General features: G+C 39.5%; 1 protein-coding gene across 1 annotated transcript in view; it reads right to left on the bottom strand.

Annotated features, from left to right (window-relative positions):
- Nucleotides 1-21,431, bottom strand: part of LIN9 (lin-9 DREAM MuvB core complex component) — a 74,260-nt gene that overhangs the window by 31,985 nt on the left and 20,844 nt on the right. The window contains exons 5-8 of the mRNA XM_021064413.1: nucleotides 14,652-14,785; nucleotides 12,395-12,520; nucleotides 3,977-4,134; nucleotides 1,641-1,774 (exon numbers count right to left, since the gene is read on the bottom strand). Of these exons, the coding sequence (XP_020920072.1) occupies nucleotides 1,641-1,774; nucleotides 3,977-4,134; nucleotides 12,395-12,520; nucleotides 14,652-14,785 (552 nt within the window). The remainder of the gene's footprint in view (nucleotides 1-1,640; nucleotides 1,775-3,976; nucleotides 4,135-12,394; nucleotides 12,521-14,651; nucleotides 14,786-21,431) is intronic.

Raw genomic sequence — 21,431 nt, forward strand, 5'->3', positions numbered from 1 at the left:
CATACGGAGGTTCCCAGGCCAGGGGAATCGGAGGTATAGCAGCCAGCCTACGCCAGAGCCACAACAATATGGGATCCAAGCCACGTCTGTGACCTACACCACAGCTCACAGCAACACTGGATCCTTAACCCACTGATTGAGGCCAGGGATCGAACCCGAAACCTCATGGTTCCTAGTTGGATTTGTTAACCACTGAGCCACAACAGGAACTCCAGGGATAGAAGTTAAGTCAGAGTATGAATAACTACTTTGCAACTAACAGGCTGAACCCACAAAACAGAAGAAAGTGATTTATAAAAGAAAAGAAAGTGACCTATGACCTTGGTTGTCTCTGTGTTAAAGATTATCTGAATATTACCTCCTGTAATTAAAGTCAGTTCTTATCTGGCCAGGGAGAAATGTTTGGGTGATCTCATAAAAGAAATTACATTAATGAAACAGAAAAGTTATTTTCCTTTTTTGAAAGGGGAGGTTTAAAGTCTTTATCCTTTAATGAAAAAATTTAAGATTGGTGTACTTTGCTCTGTATTTAGTCCAAATTTTCTTTCTCTCTTACTCCTTTCTAAAAGTACATTTGAGTTCCCATCATGGCTCAGTGGAAAAGAAACCTGTCTAGTATCCATAAAGATGCAGATTCGATTCCTGGCCTCACTCAGTGGGTTAAGGATCCTGCACTGTTGTGAGTTGTGGAATAGGTCGAAGATGAGGCTCAGATCCCACGTTGCTGTGGCTGTGGTGTAGGCCGGCAGCTATAGCTCTGATTCGTCCCTTAGCCTGGGAACTTCCATATGCCTCAGGTGCAGCCCAAAAAGAAAAAAAAAAAAGGTATATGATTTCCATGATATTGCTAAATCAAACATGATCTTGAAATAATGGTCCAATAGTTTAATGGGCTACATCAGAAGTACAAAAGATCTGGATTCAAGTCTCAATCTGGCAAGATCCAGCTCAAAAGCCTTGAATAAATTATCCTAATGTACTTCTGTCTCAGTTTCATCACACAGTAAGTGGAGGTAATTCATACCCACCCTACATATTCTGAGGATAAAACTGGAATGTATAAAAACATATTTTGAAGTGCATGGTGATACTTCATACTTTTTTTTTTTAAGGCCACACCCATGACATATGGAAGTTTCCAGGCTAGGAGTCCAATTGGAGCTACAGCTGCCAGCCTACACCACAGCCACAGCAACCTGGGATCCTTAACCCACTGAGTGAGGCCAGGGATCAAACCAAAGTCCTCATGGATACTAGCTGGATTAGTTTCCACTGTGCCACAATGGGAACTCCAACAGCTCATACGTTTAAAGTCATTTTGCAAGAGGACTATACCAAGAATTAAAATGAAAATGTTGTATAGCTTATTCCCCAAGATTATTTAGTGAAGAGTGATCAGTTCTGTCACACTACAGTTTGGTATTGGTACAAGAGCGGTACAAAAGACAGACACTAGCTTCTGGAAAATGTGGAAGACTTAAGTACAGTTCTGCTCCAGGGATCTAGTAGGCAGGGCTGGGAACCCCTGAAGACCTCTTCTTCTGTGAGATCTTGATGCCATCACAAATACAACCCTTAAGAAAACTTAACAAAACATATTTAACAGGCATAAAACACAAGTATTACGAAATAATACTTACAAGAACTTCATAATCAGGGACAGTATGAGTTCCAAGGCCCGCCCTATCAAAAGTTACTCTATAAGTAGCATTAAGAGTATCCACAGCATCTATTTGTCCAGTGAACAGACCATCATGAACACCACGTAATCGTGCTGAGAAAAGACACAAAAAGGTTTAGGATGTTTAGGAGATACAAAGAAGTGTCAAATACAAAACTGCTCCAAGTATGTGACTTTAAATGGAGAAAGTACAGTATTGTTAGTATTTATTATAATTTCAAAAAAGGATGCACTTTATTTTAGATTTAGTGGAACAATGACAAAAAAAGCTGAAACAAAAAGCAAAACTATAAATGGTGATCCTTAATTTGATATATGAATGAAATCATATATCTACCAAACTCAGGGGAAAATATTTTAAAATCATCGCTTTAAATCCCAAACTGCAAAAAAAAAAAAGTTAACAAAAGAACTTAGTTCATTATACTCATGAATGAAACAACAGGAGTAGTTCAAATGAAAAAAAGAAAAAAGAAAGTAAGACAAGGGTGCTAGGCAGAAAAGATACACCAGGCTTCATGGAGTTCCCATTGTGGCTCAGCAGGTTAAGAATCCAACTAGTCTCTGTGAGGATGCAGGTTTGATGCCTGGCCTCACTCAGCGGGTTAAGAGTATTGTGGACCTGGGGATTTCCCATCATGGCTCAGCGGTTAACGAATCTGACTAGGATCCATGAGGATGCAGGTTCGATCCTTAGCCTTGCTCAGTGGGTTAAGGATCCAGCATTGCTGTGAGCTGTGGGGTAGGTCGACTTGGATCTGATGCTGCTATGGCTGTGGCGTAGGCCAGCAGTTATAGCTCTGATTCAACCCCTAGCCTGGGAATTTCCATATGCCGTGGGGCAGCCCTGAAAAAAGACAAAAAAAAAAAAAAAAAAAAAAAAAAGACTACTGTGGATCTGCACTTTTTTTTTTTTTTTTAGAGCAAATGTGAAGAAGGTGGCCAAGATGGCAGAGTAGGAAGACCTCGAGCTCACCTCTTCCCACAAGCACACCAAAATTACAACTATTTACAGAGCAACTATTTTTTCTTTGTTGGCCACACCTGAAGCATGGGACTGAACTCTGTCCACAGAAGTGACCTGAGCCACATCAGTGACAATGCTTCACCACCAGGGAAACTCCTACAGAGTAACTATTAACGAGGAAAACCTGAAGACATGGAGAAGAGATGTTTTACAACTAGATATAAAGAAAGAACCACCACCAGACAGGTAGGAGGAACAGAGACACAGTGTAGTCAAGAACTTCACTCCCCCACGGGTGACCCACAAAGGGAGGATTATCACAGCTGGAGAGGTTGGTCCTCCTCAAGGAGCCAGGGAGCTGAATTCCACGTGGGGCTCTCCAAACCGGAAGTCCTACACTGGGAAGGTCTGACTTTGAAGGCCAGCAGGGCTTACATTCAGGAGAGTCAGAGGGCTGTGGGAAATAGACTCCACTTTTTTTTTTTTTTTTTTGTCTTTTTGCTATTTCTTTGGGCTGCTTCTGTAGCATATGGAGGGTCCCAGGCTAGGGGTCCAATAGGAGCTGTAGCCACCGGCCCACGCCAGAGCCACAGCAATGCAGGATCCGAGCCGCGTCTGCAACCTACACCACAGCTCACGGCAACGCTGGATCCTTAACCCACTGAGCAAGGGCAGGGACCGAACCCGCAACCTCATGGTTCCTAGTCGGATTCGTTAACCACTGAGCCACGACGGGAACTCCAAATTTTAAATTTCATCTTTGTGGCAGTTTGCTTTAGTTTATACTGTAGTAGACACTGTTTTGAACAGATACACTTTTATCCAACTATTTTATTTTTTATTTATTTATTTTTTATCTTTTGTCCTTTTTAGGGCCACACCCATGGCATATGGAGTTTCCCACGCTAGAGGTCTAATTCGAGCTGTTGCTACTGGCCCACGCCAGAGCCACAGCAATGCCAGATCCAAGCCGCGTCTGCTACCTACACCACAGCTCACAGCAACACCGGATCCTTAACCCATTGAACGAGGCCAGGGATCAAACCCACAACCTCATGGTTCCAGACGGATTTGTTTCCACTGAGCCAAGATGTGAATTCCTATCCAACTACTTTAAAAAACAGACTTCACTGATGAAGCTACAGCAAGCTCTACAATATACTGCAGCTGAACTAGAGTTGAAGCTTTCTGAAGAAACAGTAACCTCTACAGTGTACTGCTACAGAACTGGAGTTTCAGCTTTTTAAATTTAAAGGTCACTTGTCTAATAAAGGTTATCTTTAGGAAAACCTACAAGTCAAAATAGTAATAAATTTATCTTCACTTACCTGTAACTTTGGTTCCAATAACCAGGGGCAAAGGAATTTCGTCTGGGAGATCTTTGAATTGTGAAACATCCGCAACTTTCCTTTGTTGTAAGAGCCTTATTTTCTGCCGTTTCTGTTTTAATGCTGATCTCTCTTCCTCAAAAAATGCAGAAGAACATCTAGAATAAATTATAAAAATCATATAAACTGATAACTATCCTACGTAAAAAATTCAAGTCAGACCATCCCTCTCCACACTCCCTTTATTCCTCTCATTCTTTTGAGTACTGTATTTAAAAATGAGTTGTTAGAAATAATGTTTTTCTCTTCAAAGTAAATTACCTTTGTATCTTTTTAAAAACAGGCTTTATGAGACTAAAAAAATACATCAACAAAACTAGATTCTCCCTTCAACAAAGCAGGAGGATTTGTTCAGCATCCTTAGGCAAAACTGCATCTGGATGCCAGGTTTCTTCTTATGAACAAAGCATGATTTCAATATTCTATTCAGAAGAACATGATATTTTCCCTGTAACTCAGTGAGAATACCAATATAGGAATTAAAGATGAGACTTGGCTCCACATAAACTTTTGTTTTCTTTTTAAGGCCTCACCTGCAGCATAGGAAGTTCCCAGGCCAGGGGGCAAATGGGAAGTGCATCTGTGACCTACACCACAGCCTGTGGTAACACCGGATCTTTAACCCACTGAGTGAGGCCAGGGATCAAACCTACATCCTCAGGGACACTATGTTGGGTTCTTAACCTGCTGAGCCCCAATAGGGCTCCGTCACCACATAAACTTTTAATCATATTTCCTACCTTGAAGTGTGAATACTGAATCTACTCTTTAGGGTCTGTCTTACTTCTATTTTCAAATTCTAGGATGAACCAAAGGTATTTAAACATAGTTTTCATGCCATGAGATACATATCCAGGAGTTCCCGTTGTGGCGCAGTGGTTAACGAATCCGACTAGGAACCATGAGGTTGCGGGTTCGGTCCCTGCCCTTGCTCGGTGAGGTGGCGATCCAGCTTTGCCGTGAGCTGTGGTGTAGGTTGCAGACGCGGCTCGGATCCCGAGTTGCTGTGGCTCTGGCGTAGGCCGGTGGCTATAGCTCTGATTAGACCCCTAGCCTGGGAACCTCCATACGCCGTGGGAACGGCCCAAAGAAATAGCAAAAAAGACAAAAAAGACAAAAAAAAAAAAAAAAAATCCAGAAAACCTTCACTACATTCAAGATAATGAAGACATCTATTAGCCCTCCAACGTTCCCTTGTGCCTACCCTATTATCCTTCCCTTGCTTCCTCCCACTTTTATACCCAGTCTCAAGCAATCACAAAGTTGCTTTCTGTCATTTTAGTTTCTTTCTTCTAAAATTTTATATAAATGGAGTCATCTAGTATAGTCATCTTTTGTCAGGCTTCTTTCAATCAGCTTAATTATTCTAAGATTCATCCATGCTATTGCATGTATCAATGGCTCATTTTTCTTGTGACATATCCTAGTCTATAGATGCATCTCTTTGTTTACCCATTCACCTATCGGTGGAATTATGGGTTATTTCCAGGTTTGGGCTATTACAACAGAGTTGATATGAACATTTGTGTGTGGGTTTTTGTGCAAATCTACGTTTTAATTTCTCTTCATTAACGTAGTGGAATAGCTGGGTCACATGGTCGTATATGTTTAATGTTTTAAGAAAAAAAGAATCCAAAACCTACCAAAGAAGATATACAGATGGCAAAGAAGTGTATGAAAAGATGCTCAATACCATATGTCATCACAAATTATACAACGATGAGAAACCTCCACACACTTACAACCAAAATCTGAAACAGAAGACAACTTCGAATGCTGGTGGGGATATGGAACAGGACCTCATTCATTTCTAGTGGGAATGCAAAGTGGAAGACAGTTTGGCAGGTTCTTACAAAACTAAATACACTCTTACCATAAAATCCAACAATCACACTCCTTGGTATTTAACCAAATGAGCTGAAAACTTAGGTCCACACAAAAATCTGCACATAGGAGTTCCTGTTGTAGCTCAGTGGAAACAAATCTAATGTCCTTGAGGATATGGGTTTGATCCCTCACCTCGCTCAGTGGGTTAAGGATCCGGCGTTGCCATGAGCTATGGTGTAGGTTGGCAGCTGCAGCTCCAACTCAACCCCTAGCCTGGGAACTTTCATATGCCATGGGTGTGGCTCTAAAAAAAGAAAAAAAAAAAAAAGAATCTGCTGCTATAAAAGATGTTTATAGCACCTTTATTCATAATTGCTAAAACTTAGTTTTTTTTTTTTTTTTTTTGTCTTTTGTTGTTGTTGCTATTTCTTGGGCCGCTCCCACGGCATATGGAGGTTCCCAGGCTAGGGGTTGAATCGGAGCTGTAGCCACCGGCCTACGCCAGAGTCACAGCAACACGGGATCTGAGCCGCGTCTGCAACCTACACCACAGCTCAAGGCAACACCAGATCATTAACCCACTGAGCAAGGGCAGGGACCGAACCCGCAACTTCATGGTTCCTAGTCGGATTCGTTAACCACTGCGCCACGACGGGAACTCCCATAATTGCTAAAACTTAGAATCAACTGAGATGTCCTTTAGTAGGTAAATGAATAAACTGGTATATCCAGCACTAAAAAGAGTGAGTTATCAAACTGTGCAAAGTCATGAAGGAACCTGAAATGCATTCTACCAAAGAATATGAAAGAGGCCAATGTGAAAAGGCTACATGCTGTGTGATCCAAATATACGATAACATTCTGGAAAACGCAAAAGCTATGGAGACAATAAAAGGATCTGGGGGCAGTGAAAATACTCTGTTAAATATTATAATGGTGGACATATGCCATTAAACATTTGTCAAAACCTCAAAGAATGTACAACACCAAGAGTGAACTCTAATGTAAACCATGGATTTTGCATGATTATGACATACTGATGCAGGTTCATCAACTGTAACAAATGTACCCCTCTGATAAAGGATATTAAAAATGGGGAGAGCCTATGTATGTCCTGGGGCTGGATGTATATGGGAAATCTCTGTATCTTCCTCTCAATTTTGTTGTAAACCTAAAATTGCTCTAAAAAATTAGTCTTGGAGTTCCCGTCGTGGCGCAGTGGTTAATGAATCCACTAGGAACCATGAGGTTGCGGGTTCGATCCCTGCCCTTGCTCAGTGGGTTAAGGACCCGGCGTTGCCGTGAGCTGTGGTGTAGGTTGCAAACGCGGCTCGGATCCTGATCCTGCGTTGCTGTGGCTCTGGCGTAGGCCGGCAGCTACAGCTCTGATTAGATCCCTGGCCTGGGAACCTCCATATGCCAAGGGAGCAGGCCCAGAAAAGACAAAAAAAAAAAAAAAAAAAAAATTTAGTCTTTAAAAAAAAAGAAACAGTTTTGTTTTTTTTTTTTTGTCTTTTTGCTATTTCTTGGGTCGCTCCCACGGCATATGGAGGTTCCCAGGCTAGGGGTCTAATCAGAGCTGTAGCCACCGGCCTACGCCAGAGCCACAGCAACTCGGGATCCGAGCCGCGTCTGCAACCTACACTACAGCTCAGGGCAACGCCGGATCCTTAACCCACTGAGCAAGGGCAGGGACCGAACCCGCAACCTCATGGTTCCTAGTCGGATTCGTTAACCACTGCGCCATGACAGGAACTCCAGAAACAGTTTTTTAAGAGTGGTTATACCGGGGTGGGGGGAGGGAAAAAAAAAAAAAAAAAGAATGGTTATACCATTTTATATTCCCATTAGTGGTGGATATAATAGTTCAAGTTTTCCTATAGCCTCACCAGCAGCTGGTATGCTTAGTCTTGTAAAGTTTCAGCACTGTGGTTTTAATTTGCATTTTTCTAATGACCAATTATGTTGAATATCCTCTCAAGTGTTTATTTGATATCCTTATATCATTAGTGAACCATCTACTCAAATCTTTTGTCAATATGTTAAATGGGCTGTATGATTCTCATTACTGAATTTTCAGAGTTCTTCGTACATTCTGGATATAATATACACTTTTAGATATCAAATTTTATTTAAATAGTATTTGTGCATAGTTAATACATTCATAGACTTCTAATTTAAAGTTTCAAAAGACACTGAAAACTGCTATCTCTGTTCCTCAGTTTCCTGTTTTTGTCTTCCAGAGGATTCTGATTGTAAGTTTAATACATGTCCTTCATGATATTTTGGGCATACACAAGGAAAAAATGTTTATGTTCTTTTCCTATTTTTCTCAAACGACTACAGTATCCTGTTGTGTACTTTGCTTTCTTTCTTTCTTTCTTTCTTTTTTTTTTTTTTTTTTTTAGGTCTATACCGGAGGCATATGGAAGTTCCCGGGATAGGGGTCGAATCAGAGCTGCAGCTGCTGGCCTACACCACAGCCCAGCAATGCGGCATCCGAGCGGTGTCTACGACCTACACCACAGCTCATGGCAACTGCCGTATCCTTAACCCACTGAGCAAGGCCAGGGATCGAACACACATCTGCATGAATACTAGTCGGGTTTATTTTCACCGAGCCACAATGGAACCCCTATTTTAATTTCTTTCTTTTTCTTTTCTTTTTTTTTTTGTCTTTTTTAGGGCTGCACCCTTGGCATATGGAGGTTCCCAGGCTAGGGATTGAATCAGAGCTGCAGCTGCCAGCCTTCACCATAGCCACAGCAACGCAGGATCTGAGCCCCATCTTCGACCTATGTCACAGCCCACAGCAATGCCAGATCCTTAACCCACTGAGCAAGGCCAGGGATTGAACCCACACTCTCGTGGACACTAGTCGGGTTCATTAACCACTGAGCCATGACAGGAACTCCCTAATTTGCTTTCTTAAAGAATCTTAGCAGTCACTTCTATATCAGTACATAAGAAACTTCCCTTGATTTTAAGTTAAATGATTTGAGTTTTCTACTCTAGTGAGGTACATTAAATAATCATTCCCCTATTTATGGACACTTAAGTTTTTGCCAATCTTTTGCTACTATAATACTGCAAAACTAATTTTATTCACATCATTTTACCCACATACAAGTATTTCTGTGATATAAATTAGAAGTACTAGGTCAAAGGTATGGAAATTTGAAATTTGACAGATATTATCAAATTGCCATCCACAGAGGTTATATAAATTTAGTCTCTCACCAGCAAGAGTGACTTTTTTACCACACCACTGCCAACCTAAGATACTAAAACTTTATGAACTCTGTAGATCTGTAATTAATAATAGTATCTCAGCATACTCTGATTTTATATTTCTCATTATGAGTAAGACTGAAGTCTTTTTATTATTATTTATTTTTCTTTTTAGGGCTGCACCTGCGCCATATGGAAGGTCCTGGGCTAGGGGTGGAATCGGAGCTGCAGGAGCCAGCCTATGCCACAGCAACAGCCACAGCAATGCTGGATCCAGATCCGAGCCGCATCTGCAACTTATGTACAGCTTGCAGCACACGGGATCCTTAACCTACTGAACAAGGCCAAGGATGGAACCAACATCTTCATGGACACTATGTCAAGTTCTTAACCCACTGAGCCACAATTGGAACTCCAAGACCAAACTCTTCATCTGTTTAGAAGACTCAATTCTTTTTCTTTTCTTATGTACTGTCTATATAAACAGATATTTTTATTATGGGTTATATGCTTATTTAAATTGATTCATAGTTCTTCACATATTAGAAAATTAATCTGGTAATAAAAGCTATAAATATTTCTGTCATTGTCTTTTGACTTTGTTTATGGAATTTTTGGGTGAAAGAGCAATGCAACATGTTCTAATTTTTATGAAGTCAAATTTATCAACATTTTCTTTTATGGTTTCTCACTTTGGGGCTTGTTAGAAAGACTTGCTCCAATTTAAGATCAATCAAAACTCTCCTACAGATTTCCCTAGTAGTTTTACTGCTTTGTTTTAAAACATTTGAATCTCTGATCCTTTTCAAATCTTTTCTGGTGTAAGTATGAGGTATAAAACCAACTTGTGGGAGTTCCCGTCGTGGCGCAGTGGTTAACGAATCCGACTAGGAACCATGAAGTTGCGGGTTCGGTCCCTGCCCTTGCTCAGTGGGTTAACGATCTGGTGTTGCCATGAGCTGTGGTGTAGGTTGCAGATGCGGCTCGGATCCCGCGTTGCTGTGGCTCTGGCGTAGGCCGGTGGCTACAGCTCCGATTCAACCCCTGGCCTGGGAACCTCCATATGCCGTGGGAGCGGCCCAAAGAAATATCAAAAAGACAAAAAAAAAAAAAAAAAAAAACCAACTTGTGTTTTCTTAGATTGCTTCTGAGTAATCTCAGTATCCATTAAGGAAATTAACTTGCTTCTCCCCTATGTGTCTGAGATGCAAACGCTACTATCATGCATTAAATTCCTGTAGACATCTTGGATTCTATCTGGACTTTCTCTCCTTTTATATTCATGTTGCTATTCATGTACCCCTACAACATCATTTTGATTATGATCACATTACAATCTACTTTAATATCTGATAAATGTAGCCTCCCTTCATTACTTGCTTCTTCAGAATTTTCCTGGATCTTCCTGCTTGATTTCTCTACTCTAATATGTGAATTTTAGAATTAGTTCATCTGGTTAAAAAAAAAAGTGGAGGGGCTACTGATATCTTTTTATTGGGACTGATTTTAGGATGCTGAGTATTCCTACCCAATATTCTCATTTCTACCCTGCAAATTTCCCATTAAGCTCCTTCCTGGTATTTTATTTTACTTTTTTCAAGGATATTCCAGGAAGTATACTGTGTCAATAATTTTGTAGTGTAACTCAACTTCCTGAGAGGAAAGAAAAACTACAAACTTGTGTTGAAAATAAAGACTTCATTTCAACTGTTAATTTACCTTGATGAAGTAAGGGCCATAAAATTCAACAATGTTATGGAGGTCCCGTCGTGGCTCTGTGGTTAACGAATCCAACTGGGAACCATGAGGTTGCGGTTCGATCCCTGCCCTTGCTCAGAGGGCTAAGGATCCGGCACTGTGGTGTAGGTCGCAGATGCAGCTTGGATCCCGTGTTGCTGTGGCTCTGGCGTAGGCCAGTGGCTACAGCTCCGATTTGACCCCTAGCCTGGGAACCTCCATATGCCAAAGGAGCAGCCCAAGAAAAGGCAAAAAGACAAAAAAAAAAAAAAAAAAAAAAAAAATTCAACAACTTTATGGCAAGATAATAGAGGATAAGTTAACAAAAGAAATATTATAATGACACTTGAATTGCAGAATTATAACAGATAAAATGTATAGTGACTAATATCTCATTCTGACCATAATTAGAAACACTGTAGCTCAATGTACTCAAACATGTAAAGGCACAGCAGAAAGTCCTCAAATGGCCTGAAGTAATTACCAAAGACCATAGATTGCCTGTATGAAACATACTATCGCACCACGTTTTAATTTGTTCTCATGAACTAGGGAAATATTTAAAACATCAGTAGCAATGTCACCTTTCAATCCAAGGTGTCACCTTTTTTACCAACAGAAATCATTAAAACTAAATTCCATTTCTACTTGTCCAAGTCACTTTATATTTCCAAGCCGTCCCTGAATTTCCCCACAAATTAAAAGGAAAGTCTTCCATATGCTTTTATTAGACAGAATATGAGAACTAATGACCTACCATTCTGCAAAATTTCATTCAGAATAATATAAGGTTTTCTGATGTGTAAGATAATACTAGAAAAGGAAAAGTAGTTTCACATGAAAAGTAATTCTCAGAAAGTAATGTATTGGATATATTTACGTGATTTCTATTTTTATATAAAGTACAATATGCATTTGTGGATGTAGTTCCTATTGTGGCTCAGTAGAAATGAATCTGACTAGTATCCACCAGGACACAGGTTCAACCTCCGGTCTCGCTCAGTGGGTTAAGGATCCAGCATCACCATGAGCTGTAGTGTAGGTCGAAGACACAGCTCCGATCCTGCATTGCTGTGGTTGTGGTGAAGGCTGGCAGCTGCAGCTCTGATTTGACCCCTGGCCTGGGAACTTCATGAGCTATGGGTGCAGCCCGGAAAAGACCCAAAAAAAAAAAAAAAAAAAAGGTACAATATGCATTTGTGGAAGGTCTCGAGGTGATAAAAAGTTTTACAAAAGATAATAACACAGTATATATCACCTTACAGCTTCATTAAATGCTTTTTTTAGTACCTTGTTAAATATTTTTTGAAACATGGTGGAGCATATATAACAAAATTTTGTTCAAGCCTGTGATCCGAACAAAAATGAAATTGTGCAATTATAAGATACATAAGCATAAAAAGCACCAACACTAACATTGGTCAATAGGAAATATTTAACATATAACTAATTATTCTGAAAAGCTATGTTTTGGTACTAGGCCTTTTGAAGATAAAAAAATCAATATGATAATGCTACTACCAACTAATTTACTAATTTTATTTTAAATAAAAACATTTTTACCTCCGGGGTTTCCCCATAAGTCGCCTGATTTTTCCCCACTCTACTCTTGTTAACTTTCTAGTTTTCAAATTAGGAAAAGATTCCTTTAGACATACACAGAAATCATTGTCGCCTTCAAAAAGTGGTCTGTAAAACAAAAATAGTATTTTAACAGTTAATATACAATGTGTTACTTAAGAGACAAAATTCAAAACATCCATTTCAATTTACAACATATTAATCACAAGAAGCCAAACTTTCACTTCTATATATACAAAACAGGCACAAATTCCAAGTGCTAGAATTAAACTAAATCCTTTGCATTTATGAAACAAAAAATGTGTCAGTTATTCAAAAAATAGTATGTGTGCTTGAGATTTCAGGATGCACCTATTTTTGTTAAATCTGTTCTAGGAGTCTACCTCTGGGAAGCTATCCTAATACTATCATTATATCTGGTGAGGATAAACTGTGTTAGCTACAAAGTATCTTTGTCCCAAAGGCAATACCACCACCAAGGAATTCTCTTTGAGATTTAATCAGTTTTAGAAAATGGGGTGATTCTAGAGGGTTAGATCTGTTCTTAGGAAATCTAGAACTCAGATCATACTAGGACACCCTGCAAGCTCTCTTAAGCATATGGAAATCTTTGTGGACAAAAATAAAAACAATTTTATTCGTGAGCCTGTGAAACCAGAAATCAGTCTTAGCAATGACACATAAATGTCTTGAACTTAAATATGAATGTCCATGAGATCACAAGCTTCAGAGCAGGCAAATGGTAAGAGCAGAGAAAGGAAATAAAGATAAGTAGCCAGCAGAGTTTGCAGTGTGGTGCAGTTTAAGGATCTGGCATTGTCTCTGTGGCGGTGTGGGTTTGATCCTCCCACGTGGCTCGGCAGTAACGAATCTGACTAGTATCCATGAGGACACAGGTTGGATCCCTGGCCTCGCTTAGTGGGTTAAGGATCCAGCCTTGCCACAACTGTGGTGTAAGTCGCAGCTGTGGCTTGGAGTCAATCCCTGGCCCAGGAACTCCCATATTCTGTGCATGCAACCAAAAAAGAAAAAAAAAAAAAAAAAAAAAGTAGCCAGCAAAGCAAGCACCACTGATTGGCATGGATTAGATTAGATTAGACTGCAGAGTGGATGAAAAATCCGAATTTTCGGAGTTCCCGTCGTGGCTCAGTGGTTAACAAATCTGACTAGGAACCATGAGGTTGCAGGTTCGATCCCTGGCCTTGCTCAGTGGGTTAGGATCCGGTGTTGCCGTGAGCTGTGGTGTAGCTTGCAGACGCAGCTCAGATCCTGCGTTGCTGTGGCTCTGGCGTAGGCTGGCAGCTACAGCTCTGATTAGACCCCTAGCCTGGGAACCTCCATATGCCATGGGAGCGGCCCAAGAAATGGCAAAAAGACAAAAAAAAAAGAAAAAACCCAGAATTTTCCTCAATAAATTCTATTGCTGAATTACTGGATTTCACTCAAATTTCTTACTATGTTGTACATAAACTTTTATGTTTAACTAAAATGCATAAATATCATCCCCCAAACAGAAAGACTATCCTAAAAATTTTACTGAATCATTTTTACCATTAGTAACTGTTTCTCTACTATTATACTAGCATTTAAAATTCTCAAGGAGTTCCCATCACGGCTCAGTGGTTAACGAACCCAACTAGTATCCGTGAGGATACAGTTTCAATTCCTGGCCCAGCTCAGCTGGTTAAGGATCTCAGTGGGTTAAGGATCTGACGTTGCTGTGAGCTGTGGTGTAGGTCCCAGACACGGCTCGGATCCTGCATTGCTGTGGCTGTGGTGTAGGCTGGCGGCTACAGCTCCAATTCAGCTCCTAGCCTGGGAACCTCCATATGCCACCAGTGCAGCCCTATAAAGACCAAAAAATAAAAATAAAAAATAAAATAAAATAAATTAAAATAAAATTCCTGAGATTTATAAAACAAGTCACATTCACTGCAAATAATGGTGCTTTGTTTTGGAGTCTCTCCACTCCATGGTCTTTGTAAATTATAACATAGAAATTATACTTTTATTTGATTTTTCACAAAAAATGTATAACAACTTCTTTCCCAAAAGGGGGAGGAGAAAAGAAAACTATTAAAAATGGAAACTAATCAAACTAGAATGAGAAACAGAAAAAGAAATTCAGGGAAAAAAAAAGAATTGAAATACACTTCTAGAAAAGGTTGAGGCTTTTAATATTTGAAAACCTTAAACTTCTGGTTCAAGTGATATTTATGACGTGAGCCATGATACATACTTATCTATATTTGAGTAGAACCACTCATATATGCACCATTTATGTGCTTTGGGAAGCTTGAGCAAGTTACGTAATCGAAAACCAATCTTCTGTGAGGCCTTCTTATCCGGCGTTGACACTGCTGCCGTAAATTTCTATACAATAAAAAATTAGAGATTAATTATAGTTCCACTAAGTAAAAATGAACATCTGTAACACTGAATGAATTTGTAAAAAGGCAGATATGGTTAACTACTCAAAAAGATTCAACAATACTCAAAATGGAATATTTTGTTACTACTTAACAAATAAATGTTCTGCTTATTTTTTACAAAAGTAAAGCCTCCAGCTTCCTAACATACTTTAACAAGGAAGGTGAAATCTTTGCCACCACCATATTTGCACTGCAGTACAATTTCAATTTAGGTATGCAGAAAGAGGATTATAAATATATTCCTAGAGTTCTTGGGCCAGAAACGACAAATAAGAACTCTGACACTATTGTGAGAGAGACGGAGAGAGAAAGAACATGCAGAAAATATCACTCATTTGTATGAATTTTTAAAATGCTTGGAAAGGAGTTCCTGTTGTGGCTCAGTGGAAATGAATCTGACCAGGAACTATGAGGTTGCAGGTTCGATCCCTGGCCTCACTCAGTGGGTTAAGGATCCTGTGTTGCCGTGAGCTGTGGTGTAGGTCGCAGATGCAACTTGGATCCAGCGTTGCTGTGGCTGTGGCATAGGCCAGGAGGCAGCTGTAGCTCCCATTAGACCCCTAGCCTGGGAACCTCCATATGCCATGGGTGCGGCCCTAAAAAGACAAAAAAATAAATAAATAAATAAAATGCTTGGAAAGATATTTTGTACTCAGGGATTGGAAGAATACTATTAAAATGTCCATACAACTCAAAGCAATCTACAGATTCAATGTAATCCCTATTAAAATCTCAACGGCGTGTTTTTTTGCAGAAATAGAACAATAAACACTAACATTTTTATGAAACTACAAAACAACCTAAATTACAAAGGAATCTTGAGGAAAAAGAACAAAGTTGGAGGCATCAGCTACAGGAATCCAAACAGTATGAGACTAGCACAAAAACGACACACAGACCAATGGAACAGCTTGAGCCCAGAAATAAACCCATGCATATATGGTCAACTCATATTTAACAAAAATACTCAATGGGGAAAAGACAGTCTCTTTGATAAATGATGTTGGAAATGGTTTTCATGTGCAAAAGAATAAAACTTCTAAAACTTCCTGTCTTATACCATTCACAAAAATTAACTCAAGGGGATTAAAGTCTTAAATGTAATAGGACCTGAAACCATTAAATTCCTAGAAAAAAACACAGGGAAAAATCTTCTTGACATTAGTCTTGGCAATAATTTTTTGGAGATGACACCGAAAGCAAAAACAACAGAAGCAACAATCAGCAAGTGGGACTATATCAAACTAAAAAGGTTCTACACGGCCAGAGAAACAATCAACAAAATGAAAAGGCAGCCTACAGAATAGGGGAAAATATCTACAAAAATCACATATCTGATAAGGAGTTAATATCCAGGAGTTCCTATCGTGCCACAGCGGAAACAAATCCAACTAGTATCCATGAGGATGTGGGTTCAATCCCTGGCCTTGCTCAGTGGTTAAGGATCTGGTGTTGCCATGAGCTGTGGTGTAGGTTGCAGGTGCAGCTTGGATCCTGCATTACTGTTGCTGTGGCTGTGGTCAGAGCTGTAGCTCCAATTAGACCCCTAGCCTGGGAATCTCCATATGCTGCAGGTCCAGCCCTAAAAAGACAAAAATAAAATCAAATCAAATAAAATTAAATTAAATTAAAATAAAATAAAATAAAATAAATAAAATAAAATAAAAATTAAAAATGGGCAGAGGGAGTTCCTATTGTGGCTTAGCGAAAACTAATCTGACTAGTAACCATGAGGACGAAGGTTCGATCCCTGGCCTCGCTCAGTGGGTTAAGGATCCAGCCTTGCCACAGCTATGGTGTAGGTCACAGACATGGCTTGGATCTGGGGTTGCTGTGGCTGTGGTGTAGGCCAGCCGCTACAGATCTGATTCTGATTCAACTCCTAGCCTGGGAACCTCCATATACTGCAGGCACATCCCTAAAAAGACAAACAAACAAACAAAAAACCACAGAGGCTGAATAGACATTTTTCCACAGAAGACACACAAATGGCCAATGCATGAAAGGTGCTCAACATCACTAATCATGAGAGAAATGCCACAGTGAGATATTACTCCACATCTGTCAGAATGACTACGATCAAAAAGGCAAGAAATATAGCAACAACAACAACAACAAAAGACACAAAGACAAAAAGACAAAAAAAAAAAAAAAAAAAAAAAAGAGTTCCCGTCGTGGCGCAGTGGTTAACGAATCCGACTAGGAACCATGAGGTTGCGGGTTCGGTCCCTGCCCTTGCTCAGTGGGTTAACGATCCGGCGTTGCCATGAGCTGTGGTGTAGGTTGCAGACGCAGCTCAGATCCTGCGTTGCTGTGGCTCTGGCGTAGGCCGGTGGCTACAGCTCCGATTCAACCCCTAGCCTGGGAACCTCCATGTGCCGCAGGAGCGGCCCAAGAAATAGCAACAACAACAACAACAACAACAAAAGACAAAAAGACAAAAAAAAAAAAAAAAAAAAAGGCAAGAAATAACATGTGGGAAAACAGAGAATTCCTGTGACCTGTTGGTAGAAATGTAAATTGGTCCAGCCAATATGCAAAATAGTATGGAAGGAAACTCCATGGTGGCTCAGTGGGTTAAGGATTCAGCGTTGTCACTGCCAGGGCTCCAGTTACTGCTATATCATGAATTCAATCCCGGGCCCTGGAATTTCAACATGCCACAGGCACAGCAAAAAAAAAAAAAAAAAAAAAAAAAAAATTTAATTTAAAAAACAACAACAAATGGCATGAAAGTTCTCAAAATATTAAAAATAAGGTACCACATGGTCCAGTAATTCTATTGCTGGGTATTTATCAAAAGGAAATGAACTCACTATCTCCAAAAGATACATGCACTTCATGTTTATTGCAGTATTATTTACAATAGCCAAGGCACAGAAACAACTTAAGTGTCCACTAATGAATGAATGGATGAAGAAACTATAGTGTATACATATGTAATATTATTCAGCCATTAAAAAAGGAAATTTTTATTACCCAAGGCAATCTACAGATTCAATGCAATCCCTATCAAAATTACCAAGGACATTTTTCACAGAACTTGAACAATATTTTAAAGTTTGTTTGGAAGCACAAAAGACCCAGAATAACCAAAGACATCCTGAAAAAGAAAAATGGAGTTGGAGGAATCAGGCTCCCTGACTTTAGACTATACTACAAAGCAAGAGTCATCAAAACTATATGGTACTGGCACAAAGACAGAAATATAGATCAGTGGAACAGGAGAGAAAGCCCAGAATTAAACCCATACACCTACAGTCAACTAATCTGTGACAAAGGAGGCAAGAATATACAAGGAGAAAAGATAGCCTGTTCAATAAGTGGTGCTGGGAAAACTGGACAGCCACATGGAAAAGAATGAAATTAGAACATTTCCTAACACCATACACAAAAATAAACTCAAAATGGATTAAAGACCTAGATATAAGACCAGATACTATAAAACTCTTAGAGGAAAACATAGGCCAAACACTCTCTGACATAAACGACAGCAACATTTTCTCAGACCCATCTCTTAAGAGTAATGACGGTAAAAACAAACATAAACAAATGGGACTTAATTAAACTTAAAAGTTTCTGCACAGCAAAGGAAACCCTAAACAAAACAAAAAGACAACCCACAGAACAGGAGAAATTCTTTGCAAATGAATCGACTGACAAGGGATTAATCTCCAAAATTTATAAACACCTCCTACAGCTCCATACCAAAAAAACAAACAACTCCACCAAAAAATGCGCAGAAGATCTAAACAGATGATTCTCCAAAGAAGACATACAGACGGCCAAAAAACACATGAAAAGATGTTCAACATCACTCATTATTAGAGAAATGCAAATCAAAACCACGATGAGGTACCACCTTACACCAGCCAGAATGGTCATCATCCAAAAGTCTACAAACAATAAGGGCTGGAGAGGATGTGAAGAAAAAGAAATCCTGCTACACTGTTGGTGGGATTGTAAATTGGTGCAACCACTGTGGAAAACAGTATGGAGATTACTCAGAAAACTGAAAATAGAACCTACCTTTTGATCCAGCAATCCCAATCCTGAGCATCTATCCAGAGAAAACCATGACTTGCAAAGAAAGACACATGTGCTCCAATGTTCATTGCAGCACTATTTGCAATAGCCAAGACATGGAAACAACCTAAATGTCCATCGACAGAGGAGTGGATCAAGAAGAGGTGGTACATATACACAATGGAGTATTACCCAACCATTAAAAGGAATGAAATATCAGCATTTTTAGCAACATGGTTGGACCTAGAAATTACCACGCTAAGTGAGGTCAGTCAGACAATGAGACACCAACATCAAATGCTATCACTTACATGTGGAATCTGAAAAAAGGACACAATGAACTTCTTTGCAGAACAGATACTAACTCACAGACTTTGAAAAACTATGGTTTCCAAAGGAGAGAGGTTGGGGGGTGGGGGGATGCTGGGGGCCTGGGATGGAAATGCTATATCATTATACAACTATAAATATAATAAATCCATTGAGTAATAAAAAAAAATTTTTTAAAGGAAATTTTGCCATTTGTGACAACATGGATAAGCCTTAAGGACATTATGCTGAGTGTAATACATCAGAAAAAGATAAACACCATATAATCTTACTTATGTGTATAATCTGGGGAGAAAAAAACCCACCCCACCCCCCAAATAAAAACCCAGTGGACACAGAGAATAGATTGGTGGTTGCCAGAGACCGAGGGGGGGGGTGAAATGAATAAAAAAGGTCAAAATGTACAAACCTCCAGTTATAAAATAAATAAGGTGTGAGGATGTCATGTACAGCACAGTGATTATACTGTACCATATATCTGAAAGTTGCTAAGAGAATAAATTTTTAAAGTTCTCATCACTAGAAAAAAATTATGTAACTAAGGTGACGGATGTTGATGAGGCTTACTGTGATGATAGTTTCACAATATATACAAATAGTGAAATCATTAGGTTACAATACCTGAAACTAATATGTCAATTATATCTTTTTAAAAAAGCTTAAAAAACACCATCAGAACATCAAAAGAACACAACATAGCCAAGCAGAACTCATGCCAAGCATACAGAATGGGAATTCTCTGGTGGTCTAGTGGTCAAGGATTCCGTGGTGCCACTGCTGTGGCTCAGTTTCGATCCCTGGCCCAGGAACTTACACATGCTGTGGGTGCAGCCAAAAAAAAAAAAAAAAAAAAAAGAATGGGCCAGTTTAAAAAAACACCTATTAATATAATCCGCCATTATTAAGAAATCAAAATAATAAAAATCACTTCCACTGATGCTAAAGACATTTGATAAAATTCAATATCCATCTTTAAAAAATACTCTTAATGGAATAAAAAGAGACAAAAATGACTGAAAAAAAAAAAAAACCAACATGCCAGCCTCCCTCCAGAAGTGTAACACTGAGTACGCCAGCGCAGTGGGCACCAGCTTCCCTGCCTATGGACCCTAGAAGCTACTGCGCCTCAGCTCTCTGATGTACACTTTTCCATTAGAAGCTCTTCGAAGGGACAAGCAGTTTAAAAACAGTGAAATGGAAAGCAAGTGTTGTGGTCATCCAGAGTTATGCTCCTCGTCAACAACGTATACATTCCTGCTGGGGCCATGTTCACTGCTTTAAGCTCAAGTTGAATCCTACTCGTAAAATATTCAGCCAATGAAGAAAAACAAACATGATTATCTTCCAACTACTGTGAATGTGTGCTCAGAATTGGTGAAGTTGGTTTTCTGTGAGCTTGTGTCTTTCTGAGTTATAAAAAAAGATCATCAAAATAGAATCTTGAGATGTAGTTCCTGGAAGAAATTCTCTAATTTCATGGAGGTGGTCCATTACCACCTTTCTTTATTTCCTGAATAATTTGATTGTCTTCTATGTCCTTTCCTATCTTCAGCCTGCCATGGCTTTTATCTTCTCAGATTTTAACATTATAACAACAGCTTTTTATTCAGAATAGAGCTGAAATATGTAACTTGTTATGAAAGCATATATCATATTGTAAAAACAGCACAGCCTTGTTTCAGATGATATACCCTCTGAATCCCAAGGCCAGGACTGTCTTCCTAATTGGCTTGTTGTATTGGCCATATTGTTTAAACCATCTGGAAAGGAGCTGCAGTGCTAGCCTGTCTGAATCCTCTGCAATTTAATGTCTGATATGTTTTCTCTTAATATCTTGGGAAAAAAAAAAGAGATGATTGACTGGGTTTTAATTCTTTTAATTTTTACTGCCAGATTTTCAATGAAGAATTCATTAGCTTTTTTGTTGTGGGGGGTGAAGAATCTCTATATACTTAGCCTTAGAACCAAGAAGTTTCTAAGGTAAGTTTTTTGTCTTTTTGAGGACCGCACCTGCGGCATATGGAGGTTCCCAGGCTAGGGATCTAATCGGAGCTACAGCTGCCAGCCTATGCCACAGGCACACCAACGCCAGATCTGAGCTGAGTCTTTGACTTACACCACAGCTCACGGCAATGTCGGATCTTTAACCCACTGAGCAAGGCCAGGGATCAAACCCACAACCTCATGATTCCTAGTCGGATTTGTTTCCGCTGCACCACGACAGGAACTCC

This window comes from Sus scrofa, chromosome 10, assembly GCF_000003025.6.
Source record: "Sus scrofa isolate TJ Tabasco breed Duroc chromosome 10, Sscrofa11.1, whole genome shotgun sequence".
In the NCBI taxonomy this organism is placed as follows: domain Eukaryota; kingdom Metazoa; phylum Chordata; class Mammalia; order Artiodactyla; family Suidae; genus Sus; species Sus scrofa.